The 17,201-nt window shown below is 45.7% G+C and overlaps 1 protein-coding gene and 1 non-coding gene across 2 annotated transcripts; both read right to left on the reverse strand.

Moving 5' to 3' along the window:
• Positions 1-7,519: 7,519 nt before the first annotated feature.
• On the reverse strand, positions 7,520-15,966 carry LOC130377275 (carbonic anhydrase 1-like). The gene is made up of 7 exons (XM_056584317.1): positions 15,832-15,966; positions 15,329-15,526; positions 12,731-12,849; positions 11,501-11,593; positions 10,939-11,001; positions 10,666-10,821; positions 7,520-9,212 (listed from the first exon to the last, which is right to left on the reverse strand). The coding sequence occupies exons 1-7, from the start codon at positions 15,863-15,865 to the stop codon at positions 9,093-9,095; spliced, it is 783 nt and encodes a 260-aa protein (XP_056440292.1). The 5' UTR covers positions 15,866-15,966; the 3' UTR covers positions 7,520-9,092.
• An 885-nt stretch (positions 15,967-16,851) lies between these two features.
• On the reverse strand, positions 16,852-16,924 carry trnak-cuu (transfer RNA lysine (anticodon CUU)). The gene has a single exon. It is a non-coding gene; the product is annotated as a tRNA-Lys (tRNA).
• Positions 16,925-17,201: the final 277 nt, after the last annotated feature.

A 17,201-nucleotide genomic window follows, 5' to 3' on the forward strand; every position in this document is an offset into this window, starting at 1 on the left:
TGGGTTTCTGTGGGTGGGGTGGTGGTATTGGGGATGCAGATGTTTGATTGAGGTGGGGGTAGAGTGGGTGTTCTGAGGTTGGTGAGTTGGTGGAACAGTGGTGATGGCCACATTGGTCTGGGAGTGGGTCTATGGTGGTGTGTGCAGGGTTGTAATGAATGGCTGATGGTGGCCTGGGAGCAGGGTGGGGTCAGCTTGGCGTGGTGGTAGTAGTGGGAGGGTGACGTGGCAGTAGGACAGCCTCTAGAGGTGAACTAGAAAAGGGGTTCCTTTGGAGATTGACAGAAGAACATATGTGGGCCCCTAAACGCAGCACGCCCTTGTGCTATCAGGACCCACACCCCACCATACACGCACACACACCCTCTTTCAGAGCCGCATCAGCCCTTATCAGCCAGCAGCTCAGACCTTAGCTCGAAGCTGAACTCTGAATGCATGCACTGTAAAGGTCAAATATTTTTCACGGGAAGCTAGCTAGACTGCTAGATGCTAACGGCACTAATAAGGAATGGTCCAATTCTCAGTTTTATCAGTATTATCAGTCTGATTATATTTGTATTGTTATATGGTCATGTGGTTTCGGAGTTAAACTATAATTAGGCTCGATTTATGATGGTGGACGTTTACAACATGAGCTTTGAGTTTAAATCAGATCTTGTGTACAATAAATAGTTTAAATACTGTAGTGCTGTATTACAAGATTACATTTCCAATGAAAGGTAATGATGAAAATGGTGATCCATTGGGACAACAGATAGTGTAGGGTAGGGGGTAGGGTGTTAGAATCCCAGCCGATAGGGAGGCCGACTGGGTTTCATCCCCAAACGTCCACAGTCTACCTGTAGCCTTCCTATATCAAGATACCCTACAACAATCCGCTCCTTATCTGAATTCACTTGGACTTAGGATAAAAGCCTCTGCTAAAAATATAGTGATTATTAGATATATTGGTACTGTCCAAACACCAGCCCTAGATATATATAATGCCCATTGGCACACTCTTCCTCGGTGGCTTTTCTGAACTCCTCCACCACCAGGACTCAGGGGGAAGATGTTTAAAACCGGTTTATTGTAGAGCTAGAAGGACAATGATACTCAGTGATCTATGCCGCCATGTAGCAGATCGCCCCACGTGTTTGTGATGACGGATGGTTTCCCCTCTGCACATTGACTGCTCAATGCACAACAAATGTGCAACAAGTGTGCAGCCTCACCTGGCCCCAGAGTGCAATTAGTCTGCCTCGGCCAGGCGAGGCTGCTATACAGTCGTCGTGAACAGACCCTCCGTATACACACAGAGGGCCTTCACCCCAGAGGAGATTGAATCTATTCTGGTACCTTTGTATCCAGTGCATTGATGATAGAAACATAACAATCAAATCTTCTAAATGCTGTATCGCTATAGCATTAACTTGAAATAGTTGTAGCTTAGTTCACCACTTTGCTATTATTTTACTCTCTATACCCTTAAGGTGAGAGATCTAAGCTTTTACCTCATAGATGTAGCCTATTGCTTTGGCTGCAGGCTGCTTTTTATTTGTTATTTGTTTTTTTGTGTTTGTTTGTGTGTGTGTGTGTGTGTGTGTGTGTGTGTGTGTGTGTGTGTGTGTGTGTGTGTGTGTGTGTGTGTGTGTGTGTGTGTGTGTGTGTGTGTGTGTGTGTGTGTGTGTGTTTGAAAAGTACATATTTCTAAATAAGAACACTGCTATTAAATATTAACAAATGTTAAATCTCGTATTTCATGTCGTCTGAAAGATATCTGATACCTGCATATTCTGCCTGAAGCAACAGCTAATATGATATATATATATAACTCTATTGGTAATCATTGATATAGAATCCAAGGTGATATTATAGCCAAATTCGATTTATCATGCGTAAATAAACATCATGAAGAGAATCAGAACATTAATCCTTTATGTATTTCATATCATACTGGAGATTGGTTTTAATATATGCTGATTCATATCACACTAATGCAATTGCTGCGATGGTTTCTGTGATGGTAAGATAAATTGCGGTGAATAATGGTGCTCCTTGAGTTTAGAAAAACACTTTAAACCTTAGGTGGAGGACTTCTCAGACATGGACAAGCTTAGGGTGCGTTAGACGACCGCAGTCAGTACTGGACCATAATCATTTAGAATGGGAGGCCGGGTAAACGCTGTGGACGGGACGTGGGCTCTCTAAACATTATGATCCCCAGCTCATTTCCTGTCCTGAGCCCCCGCAGGCTCTTGGTGTAAACTCTGGCGTGTTATTCACTCGTGATTTTCTCTGCGAGTGGTCTGCATCGTATCATGTTACGGACGCCATGACATTATCCATGACGTTACCCCTTCATGGACTCATTTTCCTGTTTATTTTTGGTAAAGGTTAAATCACTGGCCATTGCCTCCGTTATTATCATTCTTTGCCCTTTATTATGTATGTTTTCACTGGTGATCTGTTTGTAATCTCTATAATATGGATGATATTTGGACCGCCTATTTTCATATATTTATACTTTACGCTATCAGCAAAACTGGGTTGTGAAAGAAAACTTTGGGATGGGAATCTATAGTGTGGATTGATAATACCAGTCCTGCCTTAACGATAGGCTAATTTATTCAAGAGGTTCCCGTCTTATCAAAGGGGTCATTTATAATTCTGTGAATTAAGGAAATATTGTCTTTATCATCTTGTCATCAACTCTTTGCTTTGTCGCTGGTTCCTGGTCAGCAGCGTTGGGTCCTCATTTAGGGGGGGTAGCATGTGCCATCCCAGCCCCCCCACGGACTTATAATGCGTTTTATTATCCATCCGTCTCGGAGGTCCGAGGACGTTGCCTAGCGACACGCCCGAACACGCCCATTTTCCTCGGACGGCGAACTCGCCATCTCGGTTGAACTCAGTGGTGACCGAGCAAAATTCCGAGACAGAATTCAAGATGGCTGCGCCCAGTGTGACTTGAAGCATGAACTGTTTTCATTGTGCTTGGACCGCTTTGGTGGTTTAAATGGCAATTTCAATCACTCGTATTACTGCAATACCTTACTGCGTCCGTATCTCTGCCTACCTATTTTGGAGCGCCTGGTACTCTGCCAATGCTACCGCGACAACAGCTTTCCGGGTGGCGTCCATGTTTTCCTCCAACGACCGAGCGAAATAATAAAACGCTTGAAGTGTGGGCGTGGCGTCAGATCCGAGATCCGAGTCGGTTCGCAGAGAATACTCAAACGCACCAGCCCTGCTTGTCAAGGCGAGAGTCTGTCTCTGCTCTCTATGGGCATCAGGAAAGGCCCCAATCTGCGTAAAGCGTGGAACACACTGGCCCAACCGTTGGCCATCTGAAACGTTCGGGGAGACTCTGACGATTCTGGGAACAAATCTGTTTGCTGTCTGGTCCGAGTCGACATGAAAAGTCTGAGAGTGTTTGCGGGTGAGGATTTGATTTTGAACCATCGGATACTCTTGATTGGTTGTGTGCTGCTAGCACACTGACGCTGATTAGCCAGCACAACGACGCTGACGCCGATGACTCTGATTCGCTGGCTGTGTGCCGCTAGCAAACAACCAGCGAATCAGCGCCCTATGTGGGAGGGGGCGGACTGGCGCCACGAGACTAGAGCCTGCATCTCGCTCAAGGGCAGAACGTACACGCTACTTTGTAGTTGGCACTGGCAATAGTCTTCGAGGTTTGTTTCAATGCAGCTTTTCTGCTGAACGGGTCAGACAAGAAGCAACGGTGTGGTCGGAAAAAGGAACTTGGCCGCTGAGTCTGGGCGGTGTGTAGGCCCCTTTCAACACCAGGCATTACGCCAGAACGTCTACTCACACAGTCTGGTGTATTCGAGAGCTCCAGTTGGTCTGACCCATGTAAACCAACCCCAGTTTAAATTACACTACGCTCCAACAAACCGAAGACAGAAACAATAAATACAGGACTTTATAGAAACCCTGTGATCCGCGAGTGTTGGTCAACCGAATGTTTTGAAGCGCTGATCCGTTGGAATGATATTATTTGATTAGACAGCTTCCTTACCGTCATGATAAAATGTTAATATTAATAGTAAATAGTTAAAGTTCAATCTTTCTTCTTAGATTCTCACATGAAAATTGGTCCATGGGTCACATTCATTTTTTATTTCGGACACTCAAAACAGAAACCCATGGTCTTGTAGAATAACAATTGGCATTTCATGAAAGAATGAAAGAAAGGAAGAATAGCCATCACATCAAACCATCCACTATGGATTTGAGATAGTTTAACCCACATACATCCAACATACGACACAAACAAAGGATAATACCTACAGCACGTACATGAAGCATATACCAAACACATTCTGTCCACTGTCCTGCCCTGCACTTAGTTCATTCAATGATCAATGAATTCCACAATCAGGGACCTCACTATTACTACTACAAAGAAAATCAATATTCCGACGTTTTGCCGTAAGGCCAGAACTGACATTACCTAATGGTAACTCATTGTCAACACAAGGTCAAAGTACAGTGACTGCGTCCGACAGTTGTGGAACAAAAGCCAGCTGAACGACGGCACTGTGGCCATGGTTCACATCAGAAACGTTTCTATGCACACATTCGCTCCGGCGCATAAATAACAATGACCCTGTTCTTTTATCTCTCTAACTACTTCCCCACCCTTTAAAGGTTTATCACTTTATGGTTTCACGGTAGTTTTCATTGTTTTATGATTACTTGTCCCCTGAGAATTTATATCTTATTGTAAATCACTCGGAAATGTTCAATAAACCACTTCCATTTGAAAAGTGCACTACAAATTTGTCTATTCTTAGTATTTGTTATCTACACATAATTGACAAGGATAATTTAATATGTTTATCACATTGGATAATTGTATAACAACATATAATCAACGGTATGTTGTGAAACAGCTGGATAGTGCCATAGTGGTTAGTGTGTTCGCTCCCCAACCTTAGCCCATACCTTGGCTTACCAAATACTAAATGTCATGTATAGCTAGTGGCTTTGGTTGGGGCGCTATGGTGATGCGTCATGTGATTCCTCAGAGCGCGCATGCATTGCTGCTGCATGCGCGCTCTGAGCTGCAACATGTCAGGCTACATGTTCATCACAGACGAGCAGCGGCCATCAGCTGACCGCTGAATGTCTGACCGACTGTCAGTGTGAATTTCCCTCTCTCTCCCTCCCATCTCTCCATCTCTCAACCATCTCTGTTTCATTCTCTCTCTTCTCTATGGCTGTATGCACCCCCCCCCCCCCTCTCTCTCTCTCTCTCTCTCTCTCTCTCTCTCTCTCTCTCTCTCTCTCTCTCTCTCTCTCTCTCTCTCTCTCTCTCTCTCTCTCTCTCTCTCTCTCTATGGCAGTATGCCCCCGCCCCTGTCTGTCTCTCTCTGTCTCACCCAACATCCCTCCCCCTCTCGTTCTCTCTCACTATCTCTGTATCTGTCTCCTCTGTGTCTATCTGATGACATTGTTGTGGGTTAAACGGTCACAACTCATACCAATCACGCTGCAGTGGCAGTAGATGCCGTTCTGTTCTGCATTGGCGCGGATACAAGACAACAGACCTCATGACATAGCAGCCTGCAACATGCTTCTCCTTCATGCAGAGATTAAAGATAAAGAGATTAAACACAGCTTGAACTTGTTTAGGACAGAACTCTGTAACAGACATTTAGCATTCCTCAAAATAGGTATCGTTCAGTGGTTAGTGTAGTGTTGAAGTCCGAGCGGAAAGGTTCTGTGTTTGACATCAAATGTCTGCAGCCTTCCTGCAGACATCAATGAGCAAGATGATCCCTAACCCCTACCTACTCTCAATGGCCTAGTGGAGTCTGTGTGGATGGGGGCTGGTTAAAGCAGCCTCGCCTGGTCCGAGCCTGACTGATTGGACTCGGGGGCGGGGCGAGGCTGCACACTCGTTGCACATTGAGCAGTCAATGTGAACATGTTAAATCAGCCGGCACCACGCACACGGAACATGGAGTACCAGGTCCTGTATCCTTGTCTACAAACTTCAACAACAACCCGGATTTCTAACACCATCACCCTGCGTGGAGTGGGGCATGGACCTTGTTACAGACCTTTACCTAAAACACTGTATGTTGCTTTGGATAAAATTACAATTTCAATTACAATGAGGGCATTTAGAAGACGCTTTTATCCAAAGCCACTTACATCGGTTAATACACACATTGACACACGGATGGCAGAGTCAACCATGCAAGGCGACAGCCAGCTCGTCAGGAGCAGTTAGGGTTAATTGTCTTGCTCAAGGACACATGAACACTCAGCTAGGAGGAGCTCGGGATCAAACTAGCAACCTTTCGGTTACAAGGCCAAACGTAAAAGGGTCTGAACATGCAGGATATACAGGATCTATATAAGGAAAAACTAAATGTACAGTTTAACCATGATCCATCAGTTCCTTGAGGGAAGTTTGCTCCAGCCCCCTCACATAAGTCCCCCCCCCCCCCCTCAGGAGCCTGAAACAGAACTAGACCACTAAATCATATAGTCCCAGTGCTCCCGAAGCAAGGCCAACCAATGGAAGCCGGGGGCAGCTGTGTGAGTGAGATAGCCCCCCAGGGACCTCCCCACCCCGCTACAGCTGTCACAACACCAGGAGACATCGCAGAACCGGCCGTACAGCTAGTGAGCATATTCCGTAAGGGCCCAATGGAACAGGACGGCCATTTTGAATTGGGCTAAAAAGGTAATGGTGGGGGGGGGGGGGGGGGGGGGGGGGGAACGGCGAGGGGAGTAGACACGCACACGCAAACACAAGCACTAATTTCTCCCCGTCTCTGTGGGCACAAAATCTTAACAGTGGAACAGTGATCCCAGTAACTATGGCTGCTCCTCCTCTTGACGTCTGAGCCAGAGAGAGTCTGGAGAGTTCTGCAGTCCTCTTCCAGGGTTTATTCCTGGAGCGACCTAGCAGACGGACAAACCTGCTCTGTTGAGCAGCCTCTGTTGTCCAGCCAAACCGTATGGGTGTCGTGTCGATCTGGACCAGAGGGAAACACAGACGTTCCTCTTCAGGATCTGAGGAGGACAGGCTCACTTCAAAGAAAGGGGATGAAGTCAGGATACAACATGAGGCTGTTGGCAAGCTGACAGCAGAGATCAACTTTTGGCTAACAGTTGGCCAACCTGAAATTGTTGCCGGTGGTTTACGAAACTCTTTTGGCGCTCCTTGGTTACTGGCAATTGCTAACCATGACACACTGGAACTTCTCTATTGACACCAGTGTTTTCCCACCGTCGATCGATCGACTTGGCGGGATTCCTAGTGCCTAATGTGTTCCATTGAACCTCGGCTTGGAACCTCTCTACGTGAGAGCTGGAAGAGGTGTTGTTTGATTTAAAATAATGAATTACTGCTAACTCTAAAACTACGTTTTCTTACAGATGATTGTACCCCAACTGATTAGATGATGAAGATTACATTATGAATAACATTTTCTTTTGCTTTTATATACAAACAGTTTGAGTCAATAAAGAAAATTAGACGTCACCAAAAACAGTTGTCACAAAATATATTTATTCAGCTAACAAAATGTCCACTTCAAAAATGGCAGAATGGCAATGACTGATTTCATGGTCCAGAAACAATTGGTATAAGGCAGATTTCTTTTTGTTGCTTTTTGCACCAAACACAATCATCATAATTATGCTCATGATTATTCATTACTCCTTGTAGATTTCCATTTTTCTTTAATTATCATTTAAGTCTTAAGATATTGTGGTCCAACTTTAAAAGTATCTCCATGATGTCGGCTTAGTTAGGCTTCAAACGGAGCACCAGGGTGAGACTAGCATTGGCTCGGAGAAACATGACAGTTGGCGTTGTGCAGTGACCAACATGGCCGCTCCTTTAACAGGAGATGTTTGTGCGTTTTTCAAAACATGTTAGCACACGACACAGTTTCATTAAAACTGACGAAACAAGACAAATAAATGACATGGTATACAAAATAATTCTTTGTCATGCGACCAGTTTTCTTTTTCTCTTGCCGTCACTTCCTCGCAACAAATTAGACTAAACATTAAGACGTCACATTCGAAATTTCATTCAGCAAGCAAGAAAATGTAGAAATCACTTGATCACAAATCCAATTTTTTTTTCTATTCGTACAATACATCACATGTATTACTAGGTAGGTACTATGTACTTAAGTATGTACTACTGTATGTATTCCTATGGAGCTCATTTAGAAAACAGATTTCCTCACAACACGGGACAGATGCATTGGATGTGGAACCGGGTATTGATTAAACAGAGCTATGCTACTCGCGCTAGCATGTTAATGCTAACGTGGTTCAAATGTTGTACTCAAACAGTAGTCACAAAGCAGGTCAGTGCCCACAGGCATGGCCTATACCTCCTGTGCATGTTAGCGCATGTGTGTGTGTGTGTGTGTGTGTGCATGTGCGTCAGAGGCGGATTTTCAGAAGCAGTTGGTCGTGCTCGCTATGCCTACCACTGCGTGTTTTAAGCTGGCGTGATCCTGCAGGGCAACGGGCAGAGGGAGATTACAGACCGACGTGCAGGATGAGAGATGGCTCGGCCATCTGTACGTCTGTCTGCAACCCATGCAGTCATGAATTGATGACAGAATCCAAGACCCCCTCCCCCGTAGCATAGCGTTCTGCCTCTAACTGGCTGCTTGGTTAGAATCTCAAAATTGGCAGGGCTACAGCTTGAAGCTAACACCAGCTAACGTAAGCTAACAGCCGGCACTTTCACCGCAAGCTTTGTCTCACGCCGGAGTGACGGAGAGCGGCCGAGTGCCGTGTGTGGCGACGCCGGCGCAGCAGCACTTCCACTGTTCCTAGGAGATGAATTACGCTCTGGGCACGATCTCTGGTTGGTTGGGAAATCTAAATGTCATTCTAAGCGGCGGGGGAGGCTATGTGTTCGATTAACACGCTTGGCGGGGGTTGAGGGATGGGGGTAGCGGTGGCAGTGGCTTTTATCTTTTTCTATTCAGCTCGTTCCTTTCTGGTCATGGGCCGACTGCTTTGTGGCACTCTGAAGAAGTAGGAGGGGGGGGGAGCAGGGGGGACGCGGGTGAGGACGGAGGAGGTGGGGGGTCTTATTTGAAGGAGGCCTTCACGGCACGGCCCTTCAGGGGCTGGGGGGGGCGGTAGTTGTCCACCATGCAGCAGGCGGCCTCGCCCACGCCGCTGAACTGAAGAGCTCTGAAGCTGGCCATCTGTGGAACGAGAGAGGGAAGAGGAGGAGGAGAAGAAGAGGGTGGTTAGACACCGTCACCTCATTGGCTACCGTCTAATGGGCCAATGCTAACAGGGCTAACAGTGACCAGGGCGTATGAATGTCAGTCGGAGGGTTCCCGGTTCGAACCCCAATATCCAATATATACATGTAGGCATGCTTCACCAATCTATCCCCAGCCAACTCCTTGGTGATAGGTATCTTAAGCTCACTTCAAGTGTCTTTGGGTAAAGACGTCTGCTAAACTGACGACAAAGGTGTTGAGTGGTTGCTTGTTGGAATATAAATAATGGGCCCTGTTTAGTTGATGGATTAGGGGAAGGAGGTGTGGCTGTGGGTCTACAAGTGCTGAAATGGACGGAAAATCGAACTGGAAGGAAGTGAAACTAAAACTGCATCTTCTAGCAAGCGGTGTTACTAAATAGCATGCCAGTAGGTTATAGGTTTCTGCCTTAGTGCTTCAGACGGCTGGTGATGGCTGATCACTTTCAGTCTCTCAATGCACCACAAGACCACCACTCTATTGGACAATCCCTGATATCTGAAGAATATCAATATATTGACAGCTAATATCAATGAAATGATAGTTGTAATCCTTGATCATACATGGAAATATGAATAACTGATAATATTCAAATGGCCACTTTCGAATGAAATGATGATAGTCTCAACTTGTTGGGAACTGGAACGACTTGTTTTTTGCAATGTGCCAAAGTTGTGTCCACACTGCACCTGTTTACTATGAAGACAAACAATCCCTGTCTACTGGTCACATGACCTCCATATCCCAACAATCCCACTAGAGGAAGTGGAGGTCAATTGAACTGAGGGTGATATGGTAAATATTTAGATGTTTAAGCTTAGTAGAAAACCCCAACAGCTGTGATTCTGCACTCATTGTGTGAGGCAAGTGCCCCCTTCTTGTGCAGTCTGGCGACATTCCCCTGCTACATAACTCAAGGTACAACATACAAACAAACAGCTTACTTTACAGTAAACTTAGGAAAGTCTCACAGAGGCGTTCACATCTGTTCATAAATAAATGTTAAAAAAGTGTGGTCACACGTAAAAACCCTCACTTATGACCGCAATCAAACTCCAGTCCTCATCATAGCCAGTCTAGATCAGCTCCCCTGATACGCTCGGTCATAGTCACACAAGGATGAGTGCTGTTTCTGTCCTAACTCCTCCACAATGAGAGTCTTCTTCTCTGGGCTTGGATTGGGTTTCCCCAGGTGAAAACCTGGATCCGCGCCGGACAATCCTCTCCTTGATTCAGGTTGTAATGGCGAGAATAATAAGAGGTGGGCATCGATATTATCAGCACGCTGTGCTTGGGCCCTGCCTGTGTGAGTGTGAGCTGCCCCCTCTCTTATCCCATCTACGGCAAATAGCCTCTGGACTGGCCAGCAGGGGGTGGTAGGTGGGTTTACCTGGGCAGGGCTGACGGAGATGGTCTCCTTGCAGACGATCCAGGTCACGCTCTCCAGCAGAGGGGGTGTGGTCAGGGAGCCGTCGTAGGTCCAATAGTCGAGGCAACCGGGCAGAAGGGTTGTGGGGTCGAAGCCGGGGAAGGTGGTCTGGGTGCCCTGAGAGGGAAAGCGGCGGGAGAAAAGTGAGCAGGGGGGGTGGTCGTGGTCGGAGGACGGGACACGTAAATGAAGGAGGAAGGGAGCTAGGTGGGATGAAGAGCAAGCGAGTCTTACTTTGGTCTTGATGGCGTCGAAGGTGTCCAGGACCTTCTGGAGCTGTGCGTTCGCAGCCCCGATCTTCAAAAAACAAAATTTTTACGATAAGCTAAAGTAATACTCTCAGGCAGCTGGAACAGGAAATGAAGATGTCTGATAATGGTCGGAGATGTCGTAAGTTGGGTTTTCCATATTGCTGCAATAAAAATAGCACTATAAGATAAGTGGAGGGGATAAGGGGGCAGGATAATGAACAGACCGATTGTTCCACTCCCAGCCAAAATGTCTGGGTTGAATCCACCCTCCATGACCACCAATTACATGTAAGCATCTTTCCTAGCATCCTACATGTTAGCATCCCTTACCCCCACCTGCTCATTATAGAATATATTGAATATCAAAGTCTGCGAGATGACTTAGAAGAGTAAGAGTTAATAATCCTATAATTATGGTATCCAGACAGTATCCTTACCTTATTCATGCACATGAATTTGCACAACACAACTACAACTAGCACCGACAAGAGCACATTAATGCTCACATCTTTGGAACACATTTATTATTGCGTTGGGGTACTGACCTTCAGGAATACTCCGACCACAGCAAGGCCATCAGACTTGCTGGCGGCTTCTCCAAAGCTGGGGTACTTGGTGTTCCAGTGCACCAGGTGGAGCTGGGAAACGGAGGGACAAAAGGCACCGGTAACTCGATTATTCACAAAGCACCGGCCGGGATTCTTTGGGCTTCAGGGGACCTTTGTGCTGTGCTTGGAGCCCATCAGAAGGGTTCACGCCTGGGGAGGTACATTCACTAGGAGACTGCAGGGGTGTGGAGGGCTGGGAGACTTTTCACTCAGGCTCAGGATTTGTACTAGAGTAAATTAATCAAAGCAACGCGCAAACGGGTCAAAACTGAGACCTTTTGTACTCTGCTTGATTAATTCACTTCCATTATGAAGGTTTCTAAGTTAAGAATGTTTTCAATTCAAAGCAAATATTTGAAACTTTACTCTGTGCCATCATGGTTCCTTTTTCTAATCTATTATCCACATTACTGATTGATTTATGTAATTGCAGCCAAACAAACAAATGACTAGCTAGGTAACTCATTCAAACTAATAAAGACATTAAATTCATTAAGTACTAGTTTACTAGAACGCTTTGAAGACACAAAACCGCAATGCAGAAGGATTTTGCATATGTTGCATTATTGATGGTTTCGGGATTTTCTTTATTTGGGAATGTATTGGTTTATCAGGTATAGTTTGTTTTTTAGTGGGTCCAGTATGTGGTGGTTTATTATGGCCAATGTGGTGGTTTACTGGGCCTAATATGTAGTGGTTTATGGGGGCGTGTTGGTTAACTGGGCCTAATATGTAGTGGTTTTTGGGGCCTATGTGGTGGTTTTCTGAGTCCAGTACATGGTGGTTTATGGGGGCCTATGTGGTGGTTTTTTGGGTCCAGTACATGGTGGTTTATGGGGGCCTATGTGGTGGTTTTCTGGGTCCAGTATATGGTGGTTTATGGGGGCCTATGTGGTGGTTTTCTGGGTCCAGTATATGGTGGTTTATGGGGGCCTATGTGGTGGTTTTCTGGGTCCAGTACATGGTGGTTTATGGGGGCCTATTTGGTGGTTTTCTGGGTCCAGTATATGGTGGTTTATGGGGGTCTATGTGGTGGTTAACTGGGTCCAGTATATGGTGGTTTATGGGTCCAATGTGGTGGTTAACTGGGTCCAGTACATGGTGGTTTATGGGGGCCTATGTGGTGGTTTTCTGGGTCCAGTACATGGTGGTTTTTGGGGTCCTTACCTCTGCGGCGTACTTGGTCCCGCTGATGGTGTGCTCGGAGCCATGATCGTCTGAGCCTCCCCAGTGGAAGTGGAACTGCTTGAGGCGGTAGACCCCTGAGATGGGTCCGTCCTTCAGAGCTGTGGAACACAAGATATACAGTCGATAAGAATACATGACATATCATTCTATTCAACTTCAATATAATTGAGGATGTTAAGTATAGGCTTTTGAGGGGGAATGCTCCTATGTCAAATTCCGTAATATATAACAATATACCAAGTCATATGAACGGCCATATGCCTCAAAGTTTTAATAAGAGACAGGAAATTTGTTATCTGAAGGTTTGAAGTTTGAATTTGATTAAATTACAATGTCTCTTCTACTTTTAATTAAGTCTAAGTTAAAGGTTAGGTTTTTTACTGTATTCATGGTTGATTTCCCTATATCACACTTTCATGTTCTTTAAGAGAAACATTAAAAAAATCATATTGTAAAAGAACCACAGTAGAGAGTGTTGAGGACGTGAGATACCCTTCAGATTGTTTCTTACGTTCTTAATAGGACGTGTTTCCAAGTATTACAGGTAGTAATACACACACACACACACACACACACACACACACACACACACACACACACACACACACACACACACACACACACACACACACACACACACACACACACACACACACACAGACAGGCAATCTGTTTGATGGCAGCCGCATTAGTTCCTGTTACGTAAGTGTGTGTGAGTGTGTGTGTTAGTGTGCATGCATGTGTGTGTTTGTGTGCTGCACAGAGGGCCAGACAGGTTGAGTCCAGGCCTACATAATGTCCAGGTATTGTTCACATCAAACAGCATTATATAAAGACGCTATTTATACACCACGTTGCATCAGATAGTCTATCTCTTAGCTAAATCTCTCCTCCACACACACATCCTCTCCTTAAGCAAACTGCAATATTTGTATATATGTTTTTATTTGTGTGTGTGTGTGTGTAGGAGTGTGTGTGTGTGTGTGTGTGTGTGTGTGTGTGTGTGTGTGTGTGTGTGTGTGTGTGTGTGTGTGTGTGTGTGTGTGTGTGTGTGAGTGTGTGTGTGTGTGTGTGAGAGTGTGTGTGTGTGTGTGTGTGTGTGTGTGTGTGTGTGTGTGTGTGTGTGTGTGTGTGTGTGTGTGTGTGTGTGTGTGTGTGTGTGTGTGTGTGTGTGTGTGTGTGTGTGTGTGTGTTTGTGAGTCTCTACCACAGCAACGTGATGCATGATCATGATCGTAGCATGACCATGACTTTGCCCACTAACAGGCAGCACAAGAACTGAGTCACATTAAAGGATTCACACTTCTGCATAATTAACTGGCAATTATCAAAGAATAGATATTAATTTTTTCAGGAATGCATGATTAAAAATGATTAAAAATCCCAATCTATTTGTAAATAAGAATAAAACACATTAACTTTAATTGCTTTTCGTCATTCATTTAATTAGTATATTTTTTTTGGTCATGTACTATTTTCGCATCTGTTCTGTCTTTACCTTTATTTGTATTCAAGGCTCTGTGTGCTACCATTTGTACTTCTAAGAGCATCTTGACCGTCAACTCAACGAAATAATGTTTAGATATGGAATCATTACAAGCAATGTCTTCCATGCATATAATAATCGTACAATACAAACATGATTATCTGCAGAATAATTCATGGTGAATGTAATCTTAGCCGCGCGAATGGTCTGGCTGATTTGATAAGCCTATCTCTCCGTCATCACCTTGCTTGACTTTGACCGGCTCCTCTAATTTCTCTTTAGTCGGCCCACTATGCTGGAGGCCCTCAGTCAGTATGCTCACACAAACACACGCATGCGCGCAAACGCGAAGACACGCGCGCGCGCGGGCGCACGTACTCACATACACAAACACTCGCGCGCACACACACACACACACACACACACACACACACACACACACACACACACACACACACACACACACACACACACACACGCGCGCGCGCATTCACACACACACACACACACACACACACACACACACACACACACACACACACACACACACACACACGCGCGCATTCACACACACACACACACACACACACACAACCACTCAAACACAAACAAACACACACACACACACACACACACACACACACACACACACACACACACACACACACACACACACACACACACACACACACACACACACACACACACACACACACAGTCCACAGACCACCACCAGGTCACCTCTAACGGGTACCGCGTGTCAGATTAATGGTTAACCCAACCCTGTCCAACTAAGAAAAGGACCAGTGCGCCTTTGACCTCGTCATAAATAATGCGGTCTGCCGTGGGAAAAGTTGCGTTACCAGTCAAATCTCTATTGTGTAAGAGTGAGTGTCTTGTGGGAGGCTCTCACTGCCGCCGCTCATCGTGTATATTCCTCAAATAATCTCTCTCTCTCTCGATTACATAAAATAACAATAGCAATTACATGCCGAAAATACGCAGCTCCAACATTTCACGCAGCGCAATGGGCAATGCGCATTCCAAGAATATGCATGGAGGTAAAGAAGATCAATTAAAAAGACCCTTACTGGAGCTGTCTGTGTCGTCGGTGAACGTCACTTGGAAGGAATGTCCGTTGTTGAGGATATCAATGCAGTCCTTAGCATCGTACTTGAGGCAGAGCGGCTTCAGGCCGGCGTCGTAAGACGCATCTGCAGGTACTATGTCGATGGGGGACTGGCGGGGCCCGTCGGCGATGGGGAAGTTTTTGACCCATTTCTCTGGTCCTGAAACGAAAAAAATGAAAAGATAAAATCATGACCTGAATGTCACACTAGCATTGTTGTAATGAAGGTGTGAAATTATCAATTCATTTTAGGTTGCATGGCATAACTTGTCAGTGGATGCGTTTGAAGGCGCAAAAAAAATGCCAGCCTCCTATTTGCCATATTAGTCATATTAATTCCTTTAATAACCCACCATATTTTTAAACGACAGGAATCGTGATATTTGATTGACATGCCCCCACCCTCTCCCCTAGGCTATGTCAAATGTATGAATGAATATCATGTCAATATGTAAATTGCCTCACCATTTTCGGCACTGTATCCCCAAGCGTGAGCCATGGTTACAAATTGAGTATCGAGAGCTGTGAGTTCCTAAATTGCTTCGTGGTGCCCGGGTGCGAAGAGCTGCCTGAGTTCTCAACCTGACAGCGAGCAGGGTTTATATATAGGGTCCCCATCTCTCACCCGCCGCTGGCCGCACGACGGAGAACGGGAGGAGTCACACCCGGACGGCTATACTGCAATCTAGTCAGCATCGATCTCTCTCTCTCTCTCTCTCTCTCTCTCTCTCTCTCTCTCTCTCTCTCTCTCTCTCTCTCTCTCTCTCTCTCTCTCTCTCTCTCTCGCGCTCTCTCGCGCTCTCTCTCTCTCTCTCTCTCGCGCTCTCTCTCTCTCGCGCTCTCTCTCTCTCGCGCTCACCGTCTCTCACCGTATCTCTCTCCCTCTCACTCAGCGTCTCTCTCTCTCTCTCTCTCTCTCTCTCTCACTCAGCGTCTCTCTCTCTCTCTCTAATAAACACACACACACACACACACACACACACACACACACACACACACACACACACACACACACACACACACACACACACACACACACACACACACACACACACACACACACACACACACACACACACACACACACACACACACTTTCCAGTCCTCCCCCTCCACTTGCGCCAGTTGCTTCTTTCTTTACGCTTGAAAACAATCCGTGCTTATTCCAGCTCCATTTTCGATATTTCTTTAATTTATCGCATATAAACCAAAATTCATTTCAATGAAGGATCATGCTGGGACGTTGAGCCACGTATGGTTGGGAAATACACTGAAGCATCCGTTCAAGCTACAGGCTGCCCGATTATTCAGAAGGGTTTGCTAACGCATGTATGTTAGGTAGAGACTTTGCAGACCTAAATCCCATGTGTGAGGATATTCGGTTGTTATTTACAGGGTATAAATATTTGTAGCTATAACCGTAAACAACTGAGTGGTATACTATTCATGCATGCTACATTTGTCACTCTGGAGATAAAACACTTGCGCCCAACGTGGGGCTCGAACCCACGACCCTGAGATTAAGAGTCTCATGCTCTACCGACTGAGCTAGCCGGGCGATGCTGACATATTCCGCTATTTCCAACCCAGTTTTTTCACTGAATGTCCAAAATAGTGTACTGGAGGGGAGAACAGGTGACAGGACAATTCTTTGCGTATGCATTTTGTAGGCTTATACCCTTGACCTCTGTTTGTATAAATATGCATGCATAACCGTATCACGGAAATTGCGTTTCTTTCCAGGCGCAGCAATAGCGTCACCATAGATGTGGTCCTCTGCTTCGGCTTGTTTATGAAACGCTATGCAACGTGAGAAGAATACAGCGCGTGGGGAG

This window comes from Gadus chalcogrammus, chromosome 23 (assembly GCF_026213295.1).
Source record: "Gadus chalcogrammus isolate NIFS_2021 chromosome 23, NIFS_Gcha_1.0, whole genome shotgun sequence".
NCBI lineage: Eukaryota > Metazoa > Chordata > Actinopteri > Gadiformes > Gadidae > Gadus > Gadus chalcogrammus.